This window comes from Acanthochromis polyacanthus, chromosome 1, assembly GCF_021347895.1.
Source record: "Acanthochromis polyacanthus isolate Apoly-LR-REF ecotype Palm Island chromosome 1, KAUST_Apoly_ChrSc, whole genome shotgun sequence".
NCBI lineage: Eukaryota > Metazoa > Chordata > Actinopteri > Pomacentridae > Acanthochromis > Acanthochromis polyacanthus.
The window spans coordinates 36105562-36120155 of NC_067113.1; the positions used below are offsets into that span (position 1 = coordinate 36105562).

Here is a 14594-nt window from a genome sequence, read left to right on the forward strand (position 1 = left end):
AGAGGAAGAGGAGGACGGGTAGAGAGGAAGAGGAGGACGGGTAGAGAGGAAGAGGAGGACGGGTAGAGAGGAAGAGGAGGACGGGTAGAGAGGAAGAGGAGGACGGGTAGAGAGGAAGAGGAGGACAGGTAGGACAGGTAGAGAGGAAGAGGAGGACAGGTGAAGAGGAAGAGGAGGACAGGTGAAGAGGAAGAGGAGGACAGGTGAAGAGGAAGAGGACAGGTAGAGAGGAAGAGGAGGACGGGTAGAGAGGAAGAGGAGGACAGGTAGAGAGGAAGAGGAGGACGGGTAGAGAGGAAGAGGAGGACGGGTAGAGAGGAAGAGGAGGACGGGTAGAGAGGAAGAGGAGGACGGGTAGAGAGGAAGAGGAGGACGGGTAGAGAGGAAGAGGAGGACGGGTAGAGAGGAAGAGGAGGACAGGTAGGACAGGTAGAGAGGAAGAGGAGGACAGGTAGAGAGGAAGAGGAGGACAGGTGAAGAGGAAGAGGAGGACGGGTAGAGAGGAAGAGGAGGACAGGTAGAGAGGAAGAGGAGGACGGGTAGAGAGGAAGAGGAGGACAGGTAGGACAGGTAGAGAGGAAGAGGAGGACAGGTGAAGAGGAAGAGGAGGACAGGTAGAGAGGAAGAGGAGGACGGGTAGAGAGGAAGAGGAGGACGGGTAGAGAGGAAGAGGAGGACAGGTGAAGAGGAAGAGGAGGACGGGTAGAGAGGAAGAGGAGGACGGGTAGAGAGGAAGAGGAGGACGGGTAGAGAGGAAGAGGAGGACGGGTAGAGAGGAAGAGGAGGACGGGTAGAGAGGAAGAGGAGGACGGGTAGAGAGGAAGAGGAGGACGGGTAGAGAGGAAGAGGAGGACGGGTAGAGAGGAAGAGGAGGACGGGTAGAGAGGAAGAGGAGGACAGGTAGAGAGGAAGAGGAGGACGGGTAGAGAGGAAGAGGAGGACAGGTAGGACAGGTAGAGAGGAAGAGGAGGACAGGTAGAGAGGAAGAGGAGGACGGGTAGAGAGGAAGAGGAGGACGGGTAGAGAGGAAGAGGAGGACGGGTAGAGAGGAAGAGGAGGACGGGTAGAGAGGAAGAGGAGGACGGGTAGAGAGGAAGAGGAGGACGGGTAGAGAGGAAGAGGAGGACGGGTAGAGAGGAAGAGGAGGACAGGTAGGACAGGTAGAGAGGAAGAGGAGGACAGGTAGAGAGGAAGAGGAGGACGGGTAGAGAGGAAGAGGAGGACAGGTAGAGAGGAAGAGGAGGACAGGTAGAGAGGAAGAGGAGGACGGGTAGAGAGGAAGAGGAGGACAGGTAGGACAGGTAGAGAGGAAGAGGAGGACAGGTAGAGAGGAAGAGGAGGACAGGTGAAGAGGAAGAGGAGGACGGGTAGAGAGGAAGAGGAGGACAGGTGAAGAGGAAGAGGAGGACAGGTGAAGAGGAAGAGGAGGACAGGTGAAGAGGAAGAGGAGGACAGGTGAAGAGGAAGAGGAGGACAGGTAGAGAGGAAGAGGAGGACAGGTGAAGAGGAAGAGGACAGGTGGAGAGGAAGAGGAGGACAGGTGAAGAGGAAGAGGTCAGCTGACTTCACCTGGACAGATTATTTTTGTTTTGAACCTTTGACTGATTTTGGACAGATGTTTTAGTCATTCAGAATATTTTAACCAAATCTGACCGGGCTTTAAATAATTTTTTTAGACAAATGTTTTGTTATTTTGGACAACTTGTGACTCATTGGACGGATTTAGAGACATTCTGTCAACATCTGAGGGATTTTTAACCAATTCTGAGTTATTCTGCACAGATTTTTATTTTACCTCCCATTTGTGCAGTTTTTGAGTCATTTTGGATGTTTGTTGTGATCTTTGGGACACATTCCAAACTGACTTTAGAGGTTTTATATCATCTTAGATTAATTTTTAATAATTTTGTGCAGAATATGAATCATTTTAAAACATTTGTGGGTGATTTTGGACATCTTCTCTTTCACTTTTGAACATTTCCACTGGACACATTTTGAGTTGTTTTGGACAAGTTCTGTCATTTCAACAAGTTTTAGGTATTTTGAAGACTTATGGAATAATTTTTGGACAATTTTAGGCATTTTGTAGGTCTCAAGCTTTTGTCTTTAAACTTAGTTTGGACTTTTTGGTTCCTGAGTCACTTTGAGCTCACACAGAAAACACATTAACCCTCCTGTTGTCTTCATTTACGGACACCAAAAGATATTGTTTCCTTGTCTGAAAAAAATCCAAAAATTCAGCAAAAAAGTCCCCAAATTTCCGAAAATTTGCAGAACTTTTAGAAATATCCCCCAAATATGGCAAGAAAATGCTTGAAAATATTTTCCAAAAATGAGTCAAAATCTTCCCAAAAAGTCCTAAAAATATCTAGAGAGATTCCATATATATCAGTGAAACTTCTGATATTTTCTTTAAGAACATTCACATAAAAATCAGCCAAAGTCCAGTGAAATTTGCCGGATTTTGGTTGATTTTATTGTGAATGTTCTTATAGAAACATTTTCAACATTTCTTTTTCCACCAAGAAATGTTCAAAGATTTCCCGAAAATGTGGACATCAGAAGTTTCACTGTGAAAATGTTGTTTTTGTTTGTTTTTTTTCCACATTTTCAAACTTTAAAACGGGTCAGTTTGACCCGCAGGACGACACGAGGGTTGATGGAAAATACCTTAGCTGAAAATGCACCACCACGATGGGAAGGTTGTCCAACATTTTAAAATGTTTGGAACCTTCAGTAAACCAGTCTGTTGTTCTGGTTCCTGCAGGATTCTGTGTCGGATGTGTTGGAGCTGCTGAAGAGGCAGGAGGACCTGGAGGCCATGATCCAGACTCAGAGCGAGAAGTTCATCGCTCTGCAGAAGAAGAAAACTCAGGTTGGTTTGAGGCTAACCTGAAGCCTTCAAAACGATCATTTCCTCCACTTACGTCTTTGTTTTTTTTGTCAGAGGGAGAAGAGACTCGGTCTTCACGGACCTGAGGACAGAGATCTGCACTACAGAAGACCTCCAGCCAGAGTTTCCTCCCTGAGGAGAAAACCATCAGAACCAAAGACCTCCAGGACCTCCAGAGACGTCGTACGTCGACTGAGCATCGGCAGACCGACGGACCGAACGCTCAGACAGAAGACAGACGTCATCAGTCCTCAGGGTCCATCTGTCCATCCTGCAGCTTCAGCCAGCAGTCCTCCTGGTCGTCCCAACGTTGTGGTGGCCCACAGAATCAGGAACAGACGCTCCTCTTCTTCTTCATCCTCTGAGTCCTCCTCACTTGAAGAGCTTCAATCCAGTCCCAGACCTCCTCAGTCTCCTTCATCTCCTAAAACCTCCTCACCTGTAGAACCTCATCCTAGATCCAGACCTCCTCAGTCTCTTCCTCCCAAGCCTCCTTCATCTCCTAAAACCTCCTCCTCACCTCCAGAACCTCGTCTCAGATCCAAAAGTCCCTCATCTCATAAATCCTCCTCCTCACATGTAAAACCTCGATCCAGACCTCCTCAATCTCTTCCTCCCAAACCTCCTTCATCTCCAAAATCATCCTCCTCATCTCCAGAACCTCTACTCCGATCCGAAAATCCTTCATCCCCTAAAAGCTCCTCACCTGTTAAACCTTGTTCTAGATCTCCTCAGTCTCCTCCTCCTTCTCCTGAAACCTCCTCCTCTCCTCAAGAACCTCGCCTCAGATCCAGATCTCCTCCATCTCCAAAAACCTCCTCCTCTCGTCCAGAACCTCGTCTGAGATCCAAAAGTCCCTCGTCTCATAAACCCTCCTCCTCACCGGTAAAACCTCGTTCCAGATCTCCTCAGTCTCCTCCTTCATCTCCTAAGTCGTCCTCCTCTCCTCCAGAACCTCGCCTCAGATCCAGACCTCCTTCATCTCCCTCCTCTCCTGCAGACCTTCGACCCAGATCCAAACCTCCTCTGGCTCCAAAGCCCAGGTTCTTCTCCTCAGACGGGACGTCTGGACGTCGCTCCGAGTCCCGGGTCCAGGTGAAGAAGCTCACCACCCCACCTGACTCCCCTCCACTAATCAGGAAGCTGGTTGCTCCCACTGAGGCTCCTCCTCCACCGGCTGCAGGAAGACGTCCTGAATCACCGGAGCAGTTTGATGTTCCTGATTCTCAGCCGGTGACATCACCACCAATCAGAGAGGAGGATTCAGAGTCACATGACCTGGCTGCTCCGTCTCCTCCACAGCAACAGAAGACGATGGATCTACCTGAGGAACCACCAACACCTGTGGTAAGATCTGCTCCAGTTATTCACCTTAAAGGTCCTGAAAGATAAATTATGTCTACGATGGTGACCTTAAAATATCAGCTTTTATCACGATTATCAAATATTCATTAATATTTATCATATTATTATCCCCCGCCTCCACGAAGTGGAAAAGGGGGATATAGGTTTGGCCTCCGTCCGTCCGAGATGAAGGGGACAGCTTTTCTCGGAAAATATTACAGCTAGGATTACGAAATTTAGTGTGTAGCTTCACACCATGGACACCTTGATCAGGTTCGAAAATGAGGCCTGTGCGATAATATTTAACAGAGTTATGGCCCTTTATCACTATTCTGCATATAGACTCATAGACATCACATGTGGGGGGGATATTGATGACCATGTCGTCTTGTTATATTTTTACCGTTTAAATCTAAGCTTGTTTATGCAGTGTCACAGCTAGATTTATGAAAAATAAATAAATAAAATGAATTATTTTCAAGATAATAAACAGAAAATGGAAAAAATTTAAATATTACAGTTTTGGATATTTAAATAATTATCGACATTGATTCTGAAGCATTATTATTTATTAGCAGTGTTGTAATAAAAACAGTCAGGACCTTAAAGACAAAGATATTTTTGTAAAATAACCGCCATAAAAAGTTATATTTTCTGCTTTTAATGACACATTTTTAATCGATATCGGTTCAGATCATAACATCCAAATATTCAGTAATTTTTAAGATTTTAAACCTTTAAAATCAGTTAGTTTACAAGATTCCACTGATGTTTTTAATGAAAAAAGAAATGGTTTGAAGATGATAAATGGAAAGTGGAGTTTTTTTATTACCTTTACAGTCTGGTGTCTGTTTGGTTCAGCTCCACGTCTGGAGGCTCTGCTTCCATCAGTACTCAGCGTTTTTATGGTTTAGGACAGTTCATTGCATTTTGACTCTGACAAAAATTTGTCGCTTTGTTCCCTCTCATACTAAGTGAATTTACCAGAAAGCGACCAAATAAAAGGCGTCACGACCTAAATTGGAGAATCTGCTTCGTCTGCCAGGAAGGAAAATGTGACGACTGTTCAAACATGGTGTCAACTTTTGATTAAGGGCTGTTAAAGAGGCACAGCAGCAATTTAGTGTTTAAATTCAGAAAGTTGTGGGACAAATGGATTGAAAAAGGGTCTAAATTAAAGCAGCAAATCCTGTGATATCTACACTATGAACCAAGTTCCAAAAAACCACCTACATTTCCCACAATGCACCTGAATAGGATGGGAGACACATTTTCATTTTGGTAAATTGTACAGATTTTTAAATTTTGTACAATCATTTTGAGTATTTTTTTAATTGTTTTTTTAAATCACTGAGTTTTTTTAAGCAGTAAAAGATGAAAGAATCCTATGATCGGTTCTAAAATGTCCACTGTGGTTTCACACACACCTGAAATGTGCATCTACACAGCTTAAATTATCAAAGCAAATCTAGAGTTAAAGAGATAAAACTCTCTTTCTGGTCACATGACTGTTAATCATCATCATGCTCTCTGTGATCAGGTGACTGGCGGACAGCCAATCAGAATGGAGGGAACGCTGGAGATCAAACTGAAACAAGCAGGAAACAAGGTGAGAAGATGGTTGGAAATGTTAGAAATCAGACACAGAAATCACAGTATTCAACTAAAAAACAGCTTAATGCCATTAAAGATGAAAGATCTTTTCATTTAGAGTTCAAGTTCTGTTCCCTTTAGGTTTCTAAATACATCAGAAGTTTTCATTCCAAACCGTCTCTGACCTGGTGTTTGCTGTTTCAGGGTCTGGAGCACTGGGAGGAAGTATTCGCTGTTCTTCAAGGACAAACTCTGAGCCTGTTTAAAGACCAAGCAGCTGCTGCAGAGGTACGGAAATATCAAGATAACATCAGGAAGTCTGCCTTTGTTTAGAGTCAGAGCTTCTCTGAGGTAAAGATCCAAATAAACGGAACACAAATGTAAAAAATGGGATAAAACTACCAATGAAAACATTAGACACAAAATATTAAGAATAAATAAAACACTAGTTTTTAAGCTCATACTGTAGATATTTCTGTGTCCATGTTCGGTGTTTCTGAGCCATGCTACCTCCCTCTGTCTAATTGTCCAAAATACCTCAAAAACTGTCCAAAAATGACTAAAAACTTGTCTATCATAACCTAAAACGTGTCCATTGTAACAGAAAATTGTCCAAAGTAACAAATTATCACAAATGACTCAAAACTCATCCAGAATTGCCCAAAATACCTCAAAAATTACTAAAATGTGTCTTAAATAACCCAAACCTTGTCAATAGCGATATAAAATTGTCCAAAGTTGACTAAAGGTTTGTCCAAAGTGACAAAAATTGTCTTTCTGAGCCGTGCTGCATTGTTTTTCTGCAGATTTATTCAGTTTCAGACACTTTTTGAATCATTTCGTGTAATTCCAGACCGTTTTGTCACTTTTGCACTTTCCTGCCAAAGTTTGTCATTTTGAGGCATTTATTATTATATTATTTCTTTTAACAATTCTGCACAGATTTATTTCATTTTAGACCGTTTTTAGTCATTTAAAGGAAGTTAATGTAACTTCAGACAGTTTTTAATTTTTTTTTTTTTTTTTTTTTACCATTTTCCACTGATTTAGTTTGTAGTTTTGGACAAATTTTGACTAATTTTGAATCAGAATACTTCAAACATTTTAAAATGCTTTTAATCCGCTCTAAATGTGTCCACAATAGCAGCAATCCGATGATTATTTCCGTCATTTTAGCGATTTATAAGCCAAATAAAAGCGGTGGCCGGTTTTGGGTCTCAGACAATAAAGAATTAAAACACAGTTTTCATAAATTAGATTATTTCAAGTTGTGAGATAATAAACTTCTGCTGGAGTCAGACTAAAATAAATAACCATTTTAACACAGAAAACGGTAAATAAAAGCTGCCTTAAAGATCCCATAAACCAGAACAGTTCCACATCGTTCTGTCAGATAAATGTTGTTCATCAGAGACAGATTAATTAAACCAACACCACAACCTTCTGTTTCCTCAGAGGACCTCTAGGTGGCCTCCTATCAACATGGTTGGAACCATCTGCAGGGAAAACAAGTTCTACAGGAGGAAGGAGAACACCTTCAAGCTGAAGTAGGACACATCACCTCAGATATCTTCTGCTGTTTCGTCTTCATGTGTTTGAAAGATTTTAACTGGAAGTTTGGAGATTTTCCACCAGTAATCCTCATCTTCTGAGATGTTTTGATGATTCCCTGCAGTATGGAGGTTACTTATCTGCTCTGTGCTGTTTTCAGTCTGGAGGATGGATCTCAGTTCATGTTCTCAGCGTCCACCAAAGACCTGCAGCTGCTCTGGGTGAAGAAGCTGCAGAACCGAGCCGACTCGTCCAGCAGCGACTCAGAAGACTCCGGGTGAGTCCAGACAGAACCTGAGAGAGAAACCTGGAGGTGTTTCTGTTCTTTAACCCTCCTGTTGTCCTCATTAATGAACACCAAAAATATTGTTTCCCTGTCTGAAAAAAATAAAAAAAATTCAGCAAAAAAGTCCCCAAATTTCTCAAAATTTGCAAAACCTTCAGGAAGAAAATTCAAATAATTCCTTAAAAGTTTCCCTTAAAAGCTTTATTTAAACAATACCCCACATTTGGCAAGAAAATTCTTGTACATATTTTCAAAAATGATTAAAAATCTTCCAAAAAAACCCTAAAAATATCTGAAGTGATTCCATTTAAATCAGTGAAACTTCTAATGTTTTCTTCAAGAACATTCACATAAAAATCAACCAAATTCAGTGAAATTTGCTGGATTTTGGTTGATTTTGTTTTTGTGAATGTTCTTATAGAAATATTTTCAACATTTCTTTTTTTCCACTAAAAAATGTTCAAGAATTTCCCAAAAATGTTGAAAATGTGGAAATCAGAAGTTTGACTGTGAATTTTTTTTTTCACATTTTCAAACTTTCAAATGTGGGGAAAAAAACATTTTTATTTATTTTGCATAAATCTGAACTTACTTTCGACTAATTTTTTGTTACTTTGTACATTTTTTTGAGTTATTTTCAACAATTTCTGAGTTGTTCTGGACAAATGTAACTGTGCAGCATCCGGTTGTTTTCAGGTCCTCTGTCTGGTTTTTACTCAGTGACAGTTTTCACTACTAATGGATGAACTTTAAATAGCTATGAACCATTTCTTTTAATGTTGTTTAATTTGTGTCAGGTTTCAACTCTTTGGTCATGTTGGGCAGGTTCTGAGTCATCCTGGACATTTTAAAGTTTATTTTTGAGTCACTTTTGAATTATTTTTTTATTTTGGACAAATTTAAAGGGAACAATTTTTTACTCGATTTGGACAGATTTCAAATAATGTTGGACAGATTTTGAGTCGCTTTAACACTTTTTTGACAAATTCTGAACAAAGTCATGTTAGGTTTTTTTGGGGGGTTTTTTTGGGGGGGGGTGTAATTTTGAAGCATGACGTTGTAATAAAGGCGTCCTTCATCATGTAGGTCAGCTGTGAGGATTATTCTGATATCAACAGATTACTGTGGTAGCTTTGCATCTTCTGTGTTCATTTTTCATCTTTGTCCAGTAGTTTTCATCCTTTAAATAATAGTCTTGTATCCATTTGTGGCAGTTTTTACAGTTTTCAGTAGTATTACTTGTTCTTCTGATGGTTTCACATGTTTAAATAATAGTTTTGCATCTTTTTCTGGTAGTTTTGAAAGGTTATTATTAATTGTACATCCTTTCATTATGGTTTTTCCAAAGTTGAAATAATATCTTTACATATTTTATGGTGTTTTTTTATGTTTAAATATAATTTTTGCATCTTTTAATGGTGGTTTTTTATGTTTAAATAATAGTTTTGCATCTTTTTCTGGTAGTTTTGCGTGGTTAATAATTTTGCATCCTTTCATTATGTTTTTTCTAAGTTGAAATAATATCTTTACATATTTTTATGGTGTTATGTTTAAATAGTTTTGCATTTTTTTTGTGGTGGTTTAACATGTTCTATAAGTTTTACACCTTTTCTGGTCATTTTTGCAGCTTCATGTGTCAGTTTTGTGTTTTTAAATAGTGGTTCTACATGTTGTGATGGTTTTGCATTGTGTTAATTTTGCGTTAGTAAATGAACACAATGTTTCATAATTTTAATGACATTTTAGCATGAAGCTATCACTGTTTCTGTGAATAATTGCTGCCTGTTTGCTGTGTTTAGTCGTTAAACAGTAATTTTACACGAAGTCAATGTTTTTTCTGTTTAATTTATAACTCATTAACCTAATGTGCTTTAAACTCTTTATTTCACTGAACTTTTTTCTTTAAAATGTGCCCATTTGGTTTAAGAACACTAATAATGTAGAATCTAAATAGAAAAGCATTTATAAAGCATCAGATGAATCAGAAATCTGAGACTATCTCCGCCTCTAAAATCCACAGTCTGCTTCATATTGGACGTATTTATTCAAAGCCACTCGCTCGGTGTCTGCGTGAGCTTTCAAACAACAATATTTTCGGCGTCTGCGTCGTTCCTGCTTCGTATCCAAATGAATTCCTGAAACGAGCGGCCGATACAAAAGGCCGGCGTGCGTCCAGAGAGCAGCGCTCGTCTTCTGACGGGGTTTCAGGCCGCAGCGCTTTCCTTCAAACTGCGTCAGGTAATTTGACTCTGACTTTCACATGTACCTGCTCACACTGTGCACGGCGGGGACACCGGCTCCTCCGAGGAGGCCGACGGTCCAGAAATGAAACTCCTGCCAGCAGGATTTTTCTCTAATGAGATACGTTGACAAGGAGAATTACATTCAGCGGGCGCTCGCTGCTTCGGCTGCTGCACAGAAAGTATCGGGCTCTGCAGCAGCACACTGAAAACCCAGATTCTGCAGGACGTCGCTGCAGCTTTATTTAACCCTCTGGACTCCAGGCAGCAGCTTCTCACTGTTCATTTGCTGCTCAAACATTTTCCATCATTTCTGACTGCAATCTAAAGTCCTGCAGCTGGAAGGAAGCACAAGGAGAGGATCAGAAATTAGATTTAAAACGTGTCCAAGGGCACAGAAACAGGCCCAGAATTTGTTCAAAATTATAGTTTTTGTCATTTGGGATGTTTTTAGTCTAGTTTCAAGTCTCTGCTCATCAGTAGAAAGATGTTTCTCCATTCTGGATGGATCTCCAACAACCTGCTGCTCTGCTCTGTTTCTGAGCCATGCTGCACCTCCCTCTGTCTGCTGTCCAAAAACAGTCCAAAATGACTCAAATCATGTCTACAGTAACCTAGAACTTGTCCTTAGTAACATAAAGTTCTCCAAAATTGACTGAAATTTTGTCCAAACCTACTTAAGATTTGTCCAAAATAACTTAAACTCTCCAGAATGACTTGAAACTAGTTCAGAATGACTGATCATTTGTCTTTAAATGACATTTTAGAGAATTTCTGACTTCTTCTGGACTAATTTTGAGTCATTTTCGACAGCTTTGACTCACAGGTTATACTAACATGGAAAATATTCATCTAAAATGATTTGAAACTGTCCAAATGACCAAAAAAATTCTCAAATTGTCTAAATTTATTGAAAATTTGTTCAAAATGAGGGAAATTTGTCCACATGTCCTCAAAAAGCATCTAAATGTACTCAGAATCTGGTCGTACCTTCATCGTGTCCAGAGTAAATCCAACACTAGAACTAATGTTGTCTTCTCCTGCTCTAGATGCTTTTTCTGTCTGTTTCCTCTCAATTGTCCAAAATTAAATTTTTTTTGAATCATTCTGGACATTTTTAGTCCGGTTTTGAGTGTCATCAGTAGAAAGCTGTTTCTCCATGCTGGATGGATGCTGCTGTTTCTGAGCAGCTCTCATCAGGATTATTCATTTATCTGCTCACTTCAGTGAGGCTACGTGAGCATGTTAGCACGCGTTTGGTGTTGGAGGAGTCACTGTCATCAGTCAGAACACACATTAAATGATTTAAACTGACTTTGATCAGAGCTTTAATGATTTAAAGTCAGATTGTTCGTACTTTCTTTTTCAGGAGAGCTTCATCCGTTAACCTGAGTCTGGAGAAACTGGCTGAAGCTCCAGAGGATTCGTCCTCCAAACATCTGGACCGGAGAGCTGAGAGCCTGGAGAGACAAGCATCTACAGAGGGTCAGCCTCCACCCAAACCCCCCCACACCTACTACAACAGACACTCCTACCCCGAGGGAGGGGAGGGGCTCCAGACAGGTGAGATGAACGCTCAGGTAAGATCTCTGGAGCTTTAAAACGCCGTTTAGTCAGAGGAAGAAAAATTACATTTCTGCCACCAAGAAGCATTTAAAAATGGACAACTTCAGTGTTTTATTGCACAAAAACCCAAAGTGTTTGACAGGTGAGTAAAGAATCTGTTCTTCAGGGACTTTCACATCATTTAGAGGTCATAACCTTTACATTTTGTTCCATTAAATGTCTTAAAAAGTGTTATTTAATCCTGAAATGTGTTGAATGTAGAGACGGCGTCCAAACCTCAGATCACATCAGCTTCAAAGTTTCAAACGTTTTAATTCAGGATTTCCATATCCGTATTCTGATTCAATATTTAGTGAAAGTCTGTTTAACTTGTAGAGTCTATTGTTGGTTATCTTCAGCTGGTAACTGTTCTCCGGTAAATCGCTGCCCTATTTTCAAAGATGTCACACCTCTGACGTGACGTCACTGTAAGGCGTAATTAACATCGTATTAACCGACCTATCAGAGAGAAGATACTGAGAGAGAGTTACCTGTAGTTTACCCTGGTAGTGGAGAGTACCAGACATGGAGCAGGACTCTGCTGTGAAGGTGGAGACATGAGGAGGTGGTGTGTTTACCACAATAAAGAGAGACGTTTGAAGGAGCAACGGCGAGGATGTAGGAACGACGGCTGGGATGTAGGAGCGACGGCTGGGATGTAGGAACGACGGCTGGGATGTAGGAGCGACGGCTGGGATGTAGGAACGACGGCTGGGATGTAGGAGCGACGGCTGGGATGTAGGAGCGACGGCTGGGATGTAGGAGCGACGGCTGGGATGTAGGAGCGACGGCTGGGATGTAGGAGCGACGGCTGGGATGTAGGAGCGACGGCTGGGATGTAGGAGCGACGGCTGGGATGTAGGAACGACGGCTGGGATGTAGGAGCGACGGATGGGATGTAGGAGCGACGGCTGGGATGTAGGAGCGACGGCTGGGATGTAGGAGCGACGGCTGGGATGTAGGAGCGACGGCTGGGATGTAGGAGCGACGGCTGGGATGTAGGAGCGACGGCTGGGATGTAGGAGCGACGGCTGGGATGTAGGAGCGACGGCTGGGATGTAGGAGCGACGGCTGGGATGTAGGAGCGACGGCTGGGATGTAGGAGCGACGGCTGGGATGTAGGAGCGACGGCTGGGATGTAGGAGCGACGGCTGGGATGTAGGAGCGACGGCTGGGATGTAGGAGCGACGGCTGGGATGTAGGAGCGACGGCTGGGATGTAGGAGCGACGGCTGGGATGTAGGAGCGACGGCTGGGATGTAGGAGCGACGGCTGGGATGTAGGAGCGACGGCTGGGATGTAGGAGCGACGGCTGGGATGTAGGAGCGACGGCTGGGATGTAGGAGCGACGGCTGGGATGTAGGAGCGACGGCTGGGATGTAGGAGCGACGGCTGGGATGTAGGAGCGACGGCTGGGATGTAGGAGCGACGGCTGGGATGTAGGAGCGACGGCTGGGATGTAGGAGCGACGGCTGGGATGTAGGAGCGACGGCTGGGATGTAGGAGGAGCGACGGCTGGGATGTAGGAGCGACGGCTGGGATGTAGGAGCGACGGCTGGGATGTAGGAGCGACGGCTGGGATGTAGGAGCGACGGCTGGGATGTAGGAGCGACGGCTGGGATGTAGGAGCGACGGCTGGGATGTAGGAGCGACGGCTGGGATGTAGGAGCGACGGCTGGGATGTAGGAGCGACGGCTGGGATGTAGGAGCGACGGCTGGGATGTAGGAGCGACGGCTGGGATGTAGGAGCGACGGCTGGGATGTAGGAGCGACGGCTGGGATGTAGGAGCGACGGCTGGGATGTAGGAGCGACGGCTGGGATGTAGGAGCGACGGCTGGGATGTAGGAGCGACGGCTGGGATGTAGGAGCGACGGCTGGGATGTAGGAGCGACGGCTGGGATGTAGGAGCGACGGCTGGGATGTAGGAGCGACGGCTGGGATGTAGGAGCGACGGCTGGGATGTAGGAGCGACGGCTGGGATGTAGGAGCGACGGCTGGGATGTAATGTAGGAGCGGCGGCTGGGATGTAGGAGCGGCGGCTGGGATGTAGGAGCGGCGGCTGGGATGTAGGAGCGGCGGCTGGGATGTAGGAGCGGCGGCTGGGATGTAGGAGCGGCGGCTGGGATGTAGGAGCGACGGCTGGGATGTAGGAGCGACGGCTGGGATGTAGGAGCGACGGCTGGGATGTAGGAGCGACGGCTGGGATGTAGGAGCGACGGCTGGGATGTAGGAGCGACGGCTGGGATGTAGGAGCGACGGCTGGGATGTAGGAGCGACGGCTGGGATGTAGGAGCGACGGCTGGGATGTAGGAGCGACGGCTGGGATGTAGGAGCGGCGGCTGGGATGTAGGAGCGGCGGCTGGGATGTAGGAGCGGCGGCTGGGATGTAGGAGCGGCGGCTGGGATGTAGGAGCGGCGGCTGGGATGTAGGAGCGGCGGCTGGGATGTAGGAGCGGCGGCTGGGATGTAGGAGCGGCGGCTGGGATGTAGGAGCGACGGCCTGCTGCTGCTGAATGAACGTAGAGGAGACTCTGACCTGGACATGTTGGACCTGGTGGTGGAGAAGCTGCTCCAGGATCTTCATGACGTCACATCCACCGGTCTGAAGTCCTCTGGCTGGACGGTGGTCTCCTGGAGACTGGAGCTAGATGAGGAACCTGTGGACGTTTGTTCTGATTGAACTTCGTTTCTCTGCAGGTTTCCAGAGCAACCACCAGAACCAGCCTCCACCAGAACCTCCATCTGGACCTCCTGCCCAGGACCGGCCCACCACAACCCCCCAGCCACCAGAAGACTCCATCAAACCCAGGATGAACGTCTTCAGGAAGTTCTTCAGCAAGAAGTAGATCAGCACTCAGCATCCTTCACAATAAAAGTCCAATAATCACATTTTACAGATAATTAAAGTGCTTCAAACACAGAAAGCCTTAAAGAGAAACGAGATGAGAGAAGAATCAGATGAACTTTTTATCTTCTGATTCATTTTTAATTAAAGCCCTTCAGCTCTGAGGAACCAGAACATCATGAAGAACCAGAGAGGACTCAGGAAAACTTCAAATGTTCCTCCACATACTGCAGATGT

At 44.2% G+C, this 14594-nt stretch overlaps 1 protein-coding gene across 2 annotated transcripts in view; it reads left to right on the plus strand.

Moving 5' to 3' along the window:
• Nucleotides 1–14594, plus strand: part of sptbn5 (spectrin, beta, non-erythrocytic 5) — a 68671-nt gene extending 54077 nt beyond the window's left edge. The window contains exons 68-75 of one of the 2 annotated variants that reach the window (XM_051944467.1): nucleotides 2768–2875; nucleotides 2948–4240; nucleotides 5778–5846; nucleotides 6035–6118; nucleotides 7286–7377; nucleotides 7542–7658; nucleotides 11277–11470; nucleotides 14210–14594. In XM_051944467.1, the coding sequence (XP_051800427.1) occupies nucleotides 2768–2875; nucleotides 2948–4240; nucleotides 5778–5846; nucleotides 6035–6118; nucleotides 7286–7377; nucleotides 7542–7658; nucleotides 11277–11470; nucleotides 14210–14358 (2106 nt within the window). In that variant the 3' untranslated portion in view covers nucleotides 14359–14594. Of the gene's footprint in view, nucleotides 1–2767; nucleotides 2876–2947; nucleotides 4241–5777; nucleotides 5847–6034; nucleotides 6119–7285; nucleotides 7378–7541; nucleotides 7659–11276; nucleotides 11471–14209 lie in introns of those variants that run through there. The other variant, XM_022211960.2, reaches the window with a different exon arrangement.